The sequence below is a fragment of the Magnolia sinica genome, chromosome 3, assembly GCF_029962835.1.
Source record: "Magnolia sinica isolate HGM2019 chromosome 3, MsV1, whole genome shotgun sequence".
NCBI classification, from domain to species: domain Eukaryota; kingdom Viridiplantae; phylum Streptophyta; class Magnoliopsida; order Magnoliales; family Magnoliaceae; genus Magnolia; species Magnolia sinica.
In genome coordinates this window covers 112,334,663-112,350,167 of record NC_080575.1, presented here as the reverse complement: position 1 = coordinate 112,350,167, position 15,505 = coordinate 112,334,663, and the positions used below count along the sequence as shown (strand labels likewise).

The 15,505-nt window shown below is 41.0% G+C and overlaps 1 protein-coding gene across 1 annotated transcript; it reads left to right on the top strand.

Annotated features, from left to right (window-relative positions):
* Positions 1–14,811: 14,811 nt before the first annotated feature.
* LOC131238706 (dirigent protein 22-like) lies at positions 14,812–15,466 on the top strand. The gene has a single exon (XM_058236321.1). It carries the CDS (start codon positions 14,879–14,881, stop codon positions 15,440–15,442), a length of 564 nt encoding a protein of 187 aa, XP_058092304.1. The 5' UTR covers positions 14,812–14,878; the 3' UTR covers positions 15,443–15,466.
* The last annotated feature ends 39 nt before the right edge of the window (positions 15,467–15,505 follow it).

The window sequence follows — 15,505 nt, the reverse complement described above, 5'->3', positions numbered from 1 at the left end:
CACACAAGGGCCAAATATAGAACACCATGGCCCTTACTCAAGAGCTTAATACATATTACGATAAGCCTCTCACATGGGCCTCATATACATCACAATAGACTCCATCGCCTAAACCTCAAATGCATCACAATGGACCTCAACTAAGGATCGCATATACATCTATATGTCTCGACAATCGGCCTCGGCAATCAAAATCGGCCTCAGTAATCAAAATTGGCCTCGACAATCGAAATCAGTAATCGCCCTCGATCGATAATCAGTCTCGATCGATATTCTGCAATCGGTCAAGATAGATCAAAATCGATAATCAACCTCGATCGATAATCAGCCTCGATCGATAATCAACAATCGGCCACAACAAATCAGAATCGGTAATCGACCTCGATCGGTAATCAGCCTCAATCGACAATCAACAATCAGTTGCGACAAATCAGAATCGATAATCGGCCTCGCTTAATAATCAGCCTCGATCGGCAATTAACAATCAGTTGCAACAAATCAGAATCGGTAATCGGCCTCGATCAATAATCAGCCTCGATCGACATTAGGCAATCGGCCGATCAAGGCCTAAGGGAAGGTCACAGTGTGGACATCTAAACAATATTGCTCCAAACGAGTAGCCCACATAGGGCCAAACATATATTAGGCCCATGACCTTACACAATGGTCTCATAAATCAAGTGGGTCGTATCACATGGGCCTAATGCACATCGCTATGGGCCGTATCATGTGAGCCAGAAATACATCTCGATGGGCCTCATCACATGAGCCGAAATATTTCACAATGGCCTCACTAAATGGGTCGGGAACACATCTCAATGGGCCACAACGTATGGGCCGAGTATATATCACAATGGGCCACGACCCATGGGCTGCAACCCGTGGGTCTCAAATACAAGTGGGCCACATTAATGGGGCCCATATATAAACCTCAGGTGGGCCCTGCTCATGGGCTTCAAATACATAATATGTGGGCCCTACCCATGGGTCTTATACGCATCAAATGGATCACGCGTCATAGGCCTAATACATGTCACAATAGGCCTTGCATCAATAGGCCGCACTAATGGGCCTCGTACTCATCAAGTGGGTTGTATCAAATGGGCAGCAGTAATGGGCCTCGAATACATCACAATGGGCCACGACAATCGAAATCGGTCAAAAATCAGAATCAACAAATCGGTCACGTCAACCGATCATGATAAACGGCCTCGATCACTAATCGGCAATCGGTCAAGTCAATCGAAATCGGCAATCGGTCACGACAATCAAAATCGGTAAATCGGTCACGACAATCGGGTTCGATCGCTAATCAATAATCGGCATCGATAATCAGTAGATAAACAAAGTGGGGTCCATAGGTGATCAATAGATCAACCATAGTATAAAGATCAGCACTCAGCCATGGTTTTATTAATTAGATAGCATGGAGCCATCCGTCTACGATGATTGGGGCCCACTTATTTGGGTTAACCCACTAAGGAAATGAAGAGAAAGGGCCTAACAAGGCCTAAGGGAAGGTCACAATGTGGACATCTAACCATCATTGCCCATCAATGTGGACATTAAACCAACATTGCTCCCAAGGAGTGGCCTACATAAGGAATTCATACACAATATAACGGCCACACATACATCACATTGGGCCTCGCTCATGGGCCTCACATATATTGCATCGGGTCGATTGAGTGGTCCGCTCAAATGGGCCAAACCAAATGGGCCGCTTTAAATGGACCGAGTCAAATGGGCTAAGTCAAATGGGCCAAATGTATTTCAAATCGGGCCCCACCCTTATGTAGTTTGAGATCCGACCTATTCATAATTAGCATAGAGATAGATGAAGTGAAAACCAATTATCCGCTTGGGTGGGGATCACTGTGGCTCAAAAAAAAAGTTTTAAACGGTGGATGTCACTATACCCCATTATTATTGCAAATGGTGGGGTCCACTTGAATTTTGGATCTCACTCATTTATCCCATGCCATGATATGACATCTCAAATGGTTGGACGGTTTGGATACAACACATGTATCAAGGTGGGCCCCACCGTCCAAACAGTGGACTATGTAGATAAAACACATACAACATTGGGGCCCACGCTACAGGGATGGATCTCATGCATTCAGAGTGGGTCCCACCATCAGAACAGTTGGGATGTACACGTACATCACGTGGGATCTGCAAAGCTTGGGATGTTCAAAGGAAGAGTAGCTACGTAGCTGCTAAACGTGCAGCATTTCTGCCGTTAAAGAGGGCAGTGGTGGGTCCCACGTAGGGCCCACCCCAACAAATATAAAATATAATATATTAATGTTATATTAAGTACAAGCATACAGCCTTTTTGCTGCCTTTAAAAGAAACAGAGGTGGTCCCACGTAGGGCCGACCCTTAAGTATATATAAAGTATATATTATATGCAATAAAGTAGCTGCGGTAGTGCAACTATACTACATTAAAGAGGGGAGTAAAGGTGTTCCCAGGTAGGGCCACCCTTCCTAGCTAACATATGATAATAGGTAATATTATAATATAATATAATAATATAATATTAATAAGATGCAACGTCCACCAGGCCCTGGATGGCCTGGACATGCACATACATCGAAGGAGGCCCCACACGAACGTGGGTCCCACCCCCAAGGATGATGGACGGCTGGATAAAACACGTACACTAGTGGGGCCCACCGTAATAGATGGATGACGTGGGTGGGTCCCCTGGACCCCACCGTCAGCACACGCCCGTGCCAATACACATGCTCCATGCTAGTCACCCCTGCAGGGATCAATACCAAGACCTCAAGTGTTGAAACGAAGTATCTCCACTCAGTCTGCCAGTTGAGCCATGGACCTGGGTGTGCACGTGCACCAAGGAGGGCCCCACACGGACGTGGTCCCACTGCCCAGATACCATGGACGGTTTGGATAGAACACATCCACCATGGTGTGGCCCCACACGTGGGGTGGAGGGCAAGGATGGGTCCATGGACCTCAATGTCCATGCACACAAGGATGGGTCCATGGACCTCAATGTCCATGCACACTCCCCTGTTAGCTACTCCCACTCTCAGCCACACTACACTGATAGTACACCCCATGTCAGTCTACACTTCACCGATAGCCAGCCTACGTATGCTGGACAGTGTGGATTACACACAGGCATCACAGTGGGTCCCACATGGACGTGGCCACCTGATTTTGGATCCAACTAATATTTGTGTTTCCTTTCATCCCGGCCTGTGTGACCGTCCGGTCGTGCAGGCCCCAAATAGGGATTAAGGTGGCCAAACAGTTGGATGGCATGAGTAAAATACGCTCATCTTAAGTGGGCCATAATCATGGAAAGAGAGAGAGAGAGAATTCGAGGATAACGAAGGGGCCCCGCCACTACGGGCCCCTCTTGCATATAATCATACATCAAAGTGGGTCCACATATATGGACCCTTAACTCAAAAGAAATGAATGAAAGACAAAATCTAAGATCACCCACCTTACTCTTCTTCTTCCCATATACTCCAATGCCTTTCGGAAGCTCTATCAATGGTGAAGATGACGATCTAGAAGTTGGATTGGTGGGGATATAAGGTGGGAGATGGTTGGACGTCCATGATTTTTTTGCCAAGGAGAATGAGGAAGAAGGAGTGAGGGAGAGGTGAAGGTTTCTAGGCAATTAATGATTTTGACTTTTAGGTAAAAGGGGAAGGGGTGGTTGCTTGCAAGGGGTTATGGCTAGGGTAGGGTAGGGTGATGTCACCCCTATGGTGACATCATAGTAATTATTTTTTTCTAGGGAAATACAACAACAAGGGTAGGTGGGTCCCATGATCAAGTGATCAATGACCTAAATAGTGCACGGGCCGAATCTCATAATCTGAGCGTCGCATTGACGCACAAGACGCGTCGTTGGAACCACGACGACGGCGCGGTCGCAATGACATAGGTCTCGTTTTGAGTCGGCTCGGGTTTACAGGATGTGACTCAAGAGCGTGCGCCAATGCTATCTACATGTCGCGGGTTGTCGAAATTCGACTAGGAGGGCCGTGGAAGTTATGGAATGATACGGGCTAGGATACGGGTCTTACATTATATTTCTCTTACATGGTGAAGATAATATCACGTGGTCTTAACCCTAGGCGTTGTTCAATGCGGCTAATAACCAGATCACACGCTAACTTACTGCTGGCTTACCGGTGATCGCTCTTCATCCAAGTCATGCCGCACCTATGTTTTGATGTATATCTCCGTATTTTGAATATACCTGTATCATTCACCCGAGATGCATGAACCCTCCATTCGCATGCATCTTCGAAGCACACCGTGGTAAATCTGCTTGAATTTGAGTATTTTACCCTATACTGGAAATTATTCCGAATTGCAAATTAGCTCAAAACATACTGGCACCGCCTCTTGTCCTTAAACGTTTGCCCAACAGCTATATCGGTCGATTCACATAACAAATCAGTGTATTCTAGTATTTTTACATTGGTGAGTGCATCATCATCAAACGACACGAGAACTTAACGAGTCATGAGGTTTGATGTTTCGAGCAGGTCTCGAAGCGGAATGTCACTTACACGCACAGATGGGATGGTAGATGATGATGGCAGATCTTCTATTGATGCTAACGGCGGTGTCTTGTATTCATAATTACTGTTAATGTCAAGTGCACCACTGACTTGGCTAGTCACGACATTTGATGTTTGCGACGGCTCGAGTAATTGATCATTGCATGCTACCACTTGTAGTGGAGAATGATTGTATTTGAATTCCACGCCATACTCCTTACTCACACTATCCACATATGTTGTGGTATTGATATGTTGCATTGTTTCGATGACTAACGGGATGAATTTATCCAAATGCTCAAATTGGTAAGACAAGAACTCTTTGACGTCATCGTCGTCTTCGATTTCAACTGGAGGCATTGATTCGTCAGTGCAAGGATTCAATACTTTCATCCTAATATCACAATCTTCTGGTCTACTCTTAATAATCTTGTAAATTCTAGATCGAAGCTCCTCGTACGTAGTCTTGAGACGTAGTGTCATTTGTTTTGATGTTCCACCCGTGTACGAGCATCGCTTGTTTTCAAATTCTAACTCCCCGCCAAAAGAGCACATGATTTTTGTAGCCATTATCTGAAAACCAATACAATGACACATTATCAATGAATCGTAAATCAATGGAACCATGCCATATGACAAAACTCGATTAAATAATGAAGGACCAACAGCTCAGTTTCTATTATAGATGAGGATGATAAAGAGCTTAAGGAAATGAACAATAAGCTACACATTTATATTTCAAAAAAACAACCAGATCTTATACGGATTAGGCCTTCATCATTAACGAATGGTTTCAAGTGGTGCTTGTTTAATTTTGTGACGCTATCTATCATACCATTCAGCAAGGGAAGCATTATCAGATTGAGCAGGGCACACATGAAATTTAGCAGGGCAACCTGAAATTGAGCATGACAAAATAGAAATTCAGCGGGGCAAACAAGAAATTCAGCGGGAGTAACATGAAATTCGACAGGGCAAACTAGAACTTCAGCGGGCAAACATGAAAATCAACAGGGTAAATCATCAATTTGAGTAGGGCAAACAAGAAATTCAGCAAGGCAAACTGAAAATTGAGCAGGGCAAACATGAAATTTAGCAGGGGTAACATGAAATTCAGTGGGGCAGACATGAAATTCTACAGGACAAACTAAAGATTGAGCGGGGCAAACATGAAATTCAGTGGGGCAAACAAGAAAATTAGCAGGTCAATCTGGAAATTGAGCAGGGCAAACATCAAATTCAGTGGGGAAACATCAAACTCAGCGTGGCAAACTAAAAAATCAGCGGGGTAAACATGAAATTCAGCAGGATAAACTAGACATTCAGCGGGGCAAACATGAAATTAAGTGGGGAAAAAAGTGATATTCAACGAGGCAAACATGAAAATTGAGTGGGACAAACTGAAAAATTCCACGGGAAAATCCGAAACCTTAGCACAGCAAGCATGAAATTGAATAGTGCAAATTGAAAATTGAGCGGAACAAACTATAAATTTAGCTATGCAAGCAAATATTAAATCAAGAGCACATAGCATGATATTGAGATGGGCAAACGATAAATCGAGCGAGCATATCATGATATTGATGTGGGCAAACGATATTTCGAGCGAGCATAGCGTGATATTGAGTTGGGTAAATATTTCTTCGAGCAAGCATAGCATGATATTGAGTGGGGCAAATATTAAATTGAGCGAGCATTGCATGGATATTGAATGGGCAACTGTAAATTGAGCGAGCATAGGATAATATTGAGCTAAGCAAACATTAAATTGAGCAATCCTAGCATTATATTTATCGAGGTAAAAATTAAATTGACCTTATCTGCCATGAAATTAAGCTGGGCAAACATTAAATTGAGCGATCTTAGCATGAAATTTATCGCGGCAAACGTTAAATTGACCTTATCTACCATGAAATTAAGCTGGGCAAACAGTAAATTGAGCGATCCTAGCATGACATTTATCGAGGCAAACATTAAATTGACATTATCTACCATGAAATTAAGTTGAGCAAACATTAAATTGAGCGATCCTAGCATCAAATTGAGCAGGTTAAACATGGAATTCAACGAGCCTAGCATGAGATCAAGTGAGCTCTAACATGGAATTGAGTGAGCTTCAAATTGAATTGAGCGAGTTTGACATAGATTCAATCGATCAACGCATAAAATTAATTAAGCCTAACGCATGAAATTGACAAAGCCTAACACATGGAATTGACCAAACTTCGCATGCAATGCAATACCATTGCACGAGTGTAGCATTTTTTTCAAGATCTGTACCTCCGACTGCCGCAGTACCAGTCAAATGCAGGTTGAAGAGAGGTGCTTTAGAGTGACGGAATATTTTGAACCTTTTCAAGGAGATGCAACCAGTTCGTGGGATTTCACATAACCCTAGCTAAGATGAAAAATGGCAAATGTAGAATGACGATATCTAGATGGATATCTAGATGCTTCACTGAGATTTCAGTCAGGAAAATGAGAAGAAAACCCTTCGTACTTCAGTTCTTCGTTCCAAGAGAGTGTAGGGCTGGAAGCACCTATTTTTTTTTCTGTTAAGGGTAGTGAAAGCAACGCTGAAAGCAATGCAGTGAAAAGAGTATGCAAAAAGGAGGGGTATTTTCGTCCTGAAATTCGGTCTCCGCACATGCAGGTCTAGCAAAACTAAGTTTGTATTCTTCCATAAAAACAGCTGGATAAAAGGTGGGGTCCACAGTCCTAAATTTCTCAACGTTACTTTGAATTACTTGTATGCTACATCTAAAATTTCCAAGTAGGTACCGGTATCAACCATCACACTCACACTCTTCCAGAATATCAAGAATCCTTATAGCCAAGAGATTGCTAGGACTCTTTGTTATTTTCATTTTTTTAACCTTTAAAAAACCATGTATAGAAAAGCCATGAGGCCATTTCATGGCAAGTCATTGCAGAATAAGCTTCTTCTTCTTCTGAAACTGCTGCACGCGAGGCCCACTGGGATGTGCTTAAGGCATCTAACCTGTCCATCACGGCCTCCCATCATAAAAGTTGGGCGCCCCAAATCCAGGATGGTTCAACCACATGAATCTGAAGGTTTTTTGTATATGGTGTGGCCAACGTAATTAACAATTGCATTAGCTTGATTTTTGGACATTTCATCATTACAGTAGGGCTTACATAATGCATTGTTAGATAAGTTTCTTTTGGATACATCGAAAATAAAAAATAGAAAAATAAAAATTATCACTAGGCTGAATCACATATAAAATACGCTGTCCTTAAAGCATGATTCGCCCCCTTATCAACTGCTGATGGGTTACAGGCGAATTGCTTTCAAGATAAGACAAGCCTTATCTGGATCCAGCGTGCAACAATCACGATAGGTCCACTATGGAACAATTTAATGCAGTAGATTTATTCTAGCAGACTTAGACGATGGAGATGATAACAGTATTCTAAAAATGAAGCTATGGACTGTATCTGATTTGATGGGAGAGATGGTGTGTTGAGATGATGAAATCGGACTAGAATAGTCCAGTTTATATAGGCCTCAGGTTTAGACCAGTTGCTGTGTGATATTCAATGGTCCAGAATGTTTAAAAAATATTTCTGGACGTTGTCCATTAATCCCAGACATTTCTGGTCACTAGATCTGTAGATCTGACCGTTGGATCATCATGGTCCCTCCGTTTTCAGACCGTTGTGGCTTTTAAGGTAGCCATCCGTTTAAGAAACAGCTGGACGTTTCAGATTTAAGATCCGATAGGTCTCAGTCACCTATAAAACTCAGGCTCATTTCTAACATTTCAGATCCACATCGCCCTAAGGCTCTGACCAGACCCATCGCACCGCAATCGCACCGTCTCGGGCAAGGTCGCGAGGGAGCGACCAATCTGCAACACGATGTGCACGTGAGAAGTGCAAAGTGCGCCATCTAGCGCCACTATAGCCACACTGCCTCACTGCTCACACCTGTGCCTGTGCCCGAGCCCGAGCGCGAGTGCGCGCGAGCGTGCGTGCGTGTGTTCCAGTGTGCACAACCCGTGTTTCATCTCCTCCAAAAAGCTCTACGTAAGAATACCCTTCTCAATATCTCATATAAACCAAAAAACTATTCTTTGCATTTTCGATGTGGGACAAAGCACACACACTGCACTTTTTAATTAAAAAATTTTAAAATGTATTTTGGTGACAAAATCTCGAAATTTTAAAAAATTTGAATTTTCATTTTTTATTATTTTTAAACCACTGATTTTCAACAATCCTCCACTGGTTTTTAAAATAATGAAAACTCTACCAGAATAATAACAGTTATTATGCATAAAGAAAGATATCTTGCAATTTGAATCTTTCCTTAGTGTAAGCATTTTAAAGTTATTTCAAAATTTTTAGTTGTCGCAGTATTGAACCAATTATTCCTTTATGATATAACCGAAAATACTACACACATAATAGCTTTGCGTTAGGTGTTCTTTTATAATCTCACTTAGTACTTTTAATGGTCATGTGCTTATCCTGTTTCATGAACGATCCCGAGATAACTCTAAGTCTCATGAGAAGCGGCACCACTTCTACATTCACATAGGTGAAATCCTTCCAGTGTTTCCATTTAAAACTCTTGTCCTGTTTGACTGGATTTCATTAAGAGTTTAATACTCATCCCTCTTTATAACGACCAGCATTATCATCCTGGATGAGGTTATCAATTTATTTAGTGCTGAAACTTTTCACTTATCAGTGAATTATTGTTACCCATTAAACCCAATATTTAGAGATTTTCTAATTTAGGGTTGGATTTCTTTCACTGGTGAAACTTTAAGTAAAGAGTTTCAACCTCATCCCTCTAGATGTTGTCCTCACTACCTCTCTCGTTAGAGGTTTAGTAAAAGGATCAGCCAAGTTATTACTTGACTTTACATATAAGATCGTAATGATTCCATCTTGAATCAATTGTCTTACATAGTCATGTCGCAAACTTATGTGCCTGGACTTCCCATTATAGGTACCACTATAGGCTCTTGCTAGAGTGGCTTCACTATCATAATGAAGTGAAACAGCCGGTATAGACTTCGTATAAAATGAGATTTCTAAAAAAAGATCTCTTAACCACTCAGCCTCTTTGCCTGTAGCAGCTAAAGCTATGAACTCAGATTCCATAGTTGAGTGCGTTATGCAAGTTTGTTTCTTAGATCCCCAAGATACAGCTGCACCTCATAGGGTGAATATCCACCCTGTAGTGGACTTGTTGTCCCCTGCACTCGATATCCAACTTGCATCGGTATATCCTTCCAACACTGCTAGAAATTCTGAGTAAAATAGCCCTAGTTCTTTGGTTTCTTTAAGATAACCAAGAACTCTACTAATTGCTTTCCAGTGTTCAACACTTGGATTACTTGTAAACCTACTTAGTTTACTCACAGCGTATGCTATATTCAGTCTTATGCATTGCATTGCATACATAAGACTACCTATAGCACTAGCATACTCTAGTTGTGCAACTGCTCTTCCACTGTTTTCTTTTAACTTGATACTTGGATCAAACGGGGTCTTTGCCTCTTTAATTTTCAAGTGATTAAACTTGTTTATTATTTTCTCAATATAATAAGACTGGCATAATATAAAACTCCAACTATGTTTTTTAACTTTGATACCTAATATGGTATCCACTTGTCCAAGATCTTTCATTTTGAAAACTGAAGAGAGAAACTTTTTGGTTTCAGTTACACTTTCCACTTTATTACTGATTATTAACATATCATCTACATACAAGCATATGATTACAATATAATCATTACATACTTTTGAATATATACATTTATCAGCAATATTGTGTTCAAAACCATAAGATAGAACTTTAGAATCAAATTTATCATGCCACTGTTTTGGTGCTTGCTTTAATCCATATAAAGACTTAACAAGTTTACATACTTTTCTTTCATTTCCTGGTAGAACAAACCCTTCTGGTTGCTCCATGTAAACCTCCTCATCGAGATCACCATTCAGGAATGTTGTCTTCACGTCCATTTGATGGATATGAAGATGATGTATGGATGCAAGAGCGAATAAGATCCTAATCGATGTTATTCGAGCTACTGATGAATAAGTGTCAAAATAATCAATTCATTCTTTCTGTCGAAAACCCTTAGCAACTAATCTTGCTTTAAAAGTTTGAATTGTACCATCTGTGTGATATTTTTTCTTAAATACCCACTTACAACCTATTGGTTTAGAACCTAAAGGTAGATCTACCAATTCTCATGTTTGGTTAGATGTTATAGAAACCATTTCATCATTAATGGCTTCTTTCCAAAAAGCGGAGTCTCTTGAAGACATAGCTTCACTAAAGGTTTTAGGTTCATCTTCTATAGTCAAAACCATAGGTATTTTCCTAATCACCTTCTCTCTATCACCCTCAACTAGATGAAAAGAGAGTTGTTAGGAGTCTATTTGATCAGGATCAAGACTCTTTTCTACTCTTGCTCTTTGACTCCTACAAGGTTCACTAGGAGTTTTCTCTTCTATTTGTGTTTCTTTTATATTTTCATTAGGAGATTGAATCTCAGCATTCTTTTCCTCAGCGAATACAGAATTCTCAAAGAACTCTACATCTCTAGACTCTATGATTACATTGGAGTCTAAGTCTAGAAGTCTATAGGCCTTACTATGTTATGCATATCCTATAAGGATGCACTTGATAGCTCTTGGTCCTAATTTAGCTCTTTTAGGTTCCGGAGTTCTGCAATATGCAAGACACCCCCACACTCTAAGATACCCTATGTTTGGTTTTCTTCCTTTCTATATTTCGTATGGAGAGGTCTTGGTTTTCTTAGATGGAATTTGGTTTAAAACATGACATGCAGCCAACAGTGCTTCTCCCCATAGGTTTAATGGCAACTGTGCTTGTATTAGATTGAGTTGACCATTTATACTAACGTCCTATTTTTTCTCTCTACTACACCATTTTGTTGTGGTGTATAAGGTGTTGTGCATTGATTGATTATGCTGTGTTCTTCACAATAGTTAAAAAATTCATTAGAGAAATATTCTCCTCCTCGGTCACTACGAAGGATTTTAATATTTTTATCTAATTGATTTTCTACTTCAATTTTATAGATCTTGAATGCATTAAATGCTTCATCTTTCGATTTTAAAATATATATATATATATATATATATATATATATATATATATATATATATATATGCATATCTCGAACAATCATCTATAAATATTATAAAGTACCTTTTACCTCCACGGGTAAGAACGCCATTTAGTTCACATATGTCAGTATGCATTAGGTCTAATATTTGAGACGATCTCTCAACGCTAGGGAATGGTTTCTTTATTATTTTAGACCGTATGCATACTTCACATTTATCTTTGTCACTATCATTGTATGATATTAGGTCGTTCTTAGCTATGAGTTTTATGGTACTGTAACCAATATGGGCTAGTCTACCATGCTATAACGTTACAGACTCAATCATGTAAGCAGAAGAATTCATTTCATTTAAAGAGAGTTTGATCATCCCATTACAAGCGTATCCCTTACCCACAAAGTTTTCATTCTTAGACAAGATCAGCTTACCTGATTCAAACACAACCCTAATCCCAGGCTTGCCTAAGAGATCCCCTGAGACAAGATTCCTTCTTATGTCTGAGACATGCAGTACGTTGGTCAGGATTACCTTCTTTCCAGAGGTAAAGAGTAATTTCATGGTTCCTTTGCTTACAACTTTCGATCGTCCTTCATTTTCCATTTGAACTTCTTGACCATTGGTCTCATTTTCATAGGTTTTGAAAGCAGATCGATCATTGCATACATGGACTATGGCACCTATATCATACCACCAACCAGGAATTTTCTCTTGAACTAGGTTCACTTCTGTGACCATGAGTACGATTTCATCGTCTACTGCATTAGCCTCTTTCTTAGCCTTTTTTCGGTCCCTACAGACTCGGGCGAAATGCCCGGTCTTGCTGCAGACATAGCAAGCTCTCTTAGGTTTGTCGTTTTTCTTCTTTGGGGTTTTCTTGAATTTTCCTTGATCTTTATTAGGTTTAAGGGAACCAGCTTTCTCATAGGTATTATTTTGGGATGTCTTTTCTACTGCGTTCACCTTGGATGAGGATGCACCATTAGCATCATTCTTTTTGTCTCGGTTACGAGATTCTTCTTCAATACGAAGATGCTTCTGGATTTGTTCTAGGGTGGACTCTTCGGATTTATGCAGTAGTTTCTTCTTGTAAACTTTCTAGCTCGGAGGCAACTTTACGATTATTGCTCCGACTTGAAAGGATTCAGGAAGATCGATTTTTATGACTTTTATTTTATTTACAATAAGCTGCAGTTCTTGGATTTGGACAAGCAGCGGTAGATTGTCTACCATTGTAAAATCGAAATACCTGGCAATTAGAAATTTCTATGTACCTTCCTCTTCAGCCTTGTATTTGTATTTCAGTGCGCTCCAAATTTCTTTCGCTGATGCGGTCCTCGTGTACAAATCATACAATCGATCAGAGAGAGCATTGAGGATGTGGCCACGACACAACAATTCATCTTCTTGTCTCTTGAGCCTAGCAACGATCTGTTTTAGAGTGTTAGTGTCCTTTACTTCAGGCAGAGGCTGGAGAGTCAGGTCCAAGATGTAGAAGATCTTCAGAGCGGTCAGCAGGAATTTTAGCTTGTCCTGCCATTTAGTGAAATTTGAACCATCAAATCGGTCCAATCGGATCAGATCCTGGTTCATCGTTTGATTGATGCAACACTTTTGGTGTCCATAATCACGCTTTAAGATTGTTAGAAAAGTTTTTTTTGGATACACCAAAAATAAAAAAATAGAAAAATAAAAATAATCACTAGGCTGAATCACGTATAAAATACGCTGTCCTTAAAGCGTGATTCGCCCCCTTATCAACTGCTGATGGGTTACAGGCGAATTACTTCCAAGATAAGACAAGCCTTATCTGGATCCAGCGTGCAACAATCACAATAGGTTCACTATGGAACAATTTAACGCAGTAGGTTTATTCTGGTAGACTTAGACGATGAAGATGATAACAGTATTCTAAAAATGAAGCTATGGACTGTATCTGATTTGATGGAAGAGATGATGTGTTGAGATGATAAAATCGGACTGGAATGGTCCAGTTTATATAGGCCTCAAGTTTAGACCCATTGCTGTGTGATATTCAATGGTCCAGAACGTTTGAAAAACGTTTCTGGTCGTTGTCCATTAATCCCAGACGTTTCTGGTCATTAGATCTATAGATCTGACCATTGGATCATCATGGCTCGTCCGTTTTCGGACCGTTGTGGCTTTTAAGGTAGCCATCCGTTTAAGAAACGGCTGGACGTTTCGGATTTAAGATCCGACCCTTCTCAGTCACCTATAAAACCCACGCTCATTTCCAACATTTCAGATCCACACCGCCCTAAGGCTCTGACCAGACCCATCGCACCGCAATCGCACCGTCTCGCGCAAGGTCGTGAGGGAGCGACCACTCTGCGACATGATGCGCACACGTGCGAAGTGTAAAGTGCACCATCTAACGCCACTACAGCCACACTACCCACGCCCACGCCCGTACCCGTGCCCGAGCGTGAGCGCGAGCGCGCCGCACGTGCGTGCATACGTGTGTTCCAGTGCGAACACGCAACCCGTGTTTCATCTCCTCCAAAAAGCTCCAAGTAAGAATACCCTTCTCAATATCTCATTTAAACCACAAAACTATTCTTGGCATTTCCGATGTGGGACAAAGCACACACACTGCACTTTTTAATTAAAAAATTTTAAAAAATATTTTGGTGGGAAAATTCTGAAATTTTGAAAATTTTGAATTTTCATTTTTTATTATTTTTAAACCACTGATTTTCAACATGCATAGGTTGGATGGCATATACAAAACACAGTGGGCCCACCTGAAAAATATTATTTATTTTTTTTAAAAAAAGCTTCATATATATGTGGTGGCCCACGTAATGGTTGATCGTCATGATTTATGAGGCTTCATATCTCCTTCTAAACAGGCTGGTTGTCATACGCATACTTAAGTGGGCCTAAGCACATCACTTGTACAAAAAGCATATTCCAAAAGAGTCTGCCTCAAAAGTCTTACATGCACCGTGATGCCAAATAAAAATAATAAATAAAAAACACGTGGACCTCACCACTAGGTGCATTTTAAATGACGTGTGGTTCACCTTATCTTTGATGGGTAGTGAGTGGGTGGCTCACCTACCCCTTATAAGTAGAAGCCTTCTAATCGAAATGGTACATACAAAAGGACTCGAGGGCTAGAGTAGAATCTCTCCATCTTCCACCATCTATCGATGGCGCCATCCATCCCCACAACATATGCAAAATTCACACTAGTATTGCTTATAGCAATTGTAGTGGGCCACTCCAACGCTGAAGGGAGGAGAATGAAGGAGACCAACATGGTGTTGTACTTGCAAGACTGGGTAGGTGGGCAGAATGTGACGGCCACTACGGTAGCTGGAATCAACGGCACCAAATCAGGCGTGCTAAGCTTCGGGACTATAACAGTGATCGACCATGCGCTAACTATAGGCATTGATAGCCGATCAATGCAGGTCGGACGAGCTCAAGGCATATATGTAGGTGCTGCGATGGATGGTAGCAGTCTACACTTTCTCTTCTCCATCGTCGTTACAAACGGCCAATACAAAGGCAGCACGCTAGAGATCCAAGGGCCGGATCCGATATTAGTAAAACAAAGGGAGGTGTCGGTGGTGTCGGGCACAGGCATGTTTCGCTACGGCAAAGGTTATGTCATTATAGAGCGGGTCTACTTCGACCCAATCACACTCAATGCAGTTCTCAAGTTCAATGTAACTGTACGGTACCCTGTTAGGTCCGACATGCATAAATAAATACAACAATATTAGTGAAAATAAGACTAAATTTCCCTTAAGGATATACAACTCTACTGCCTC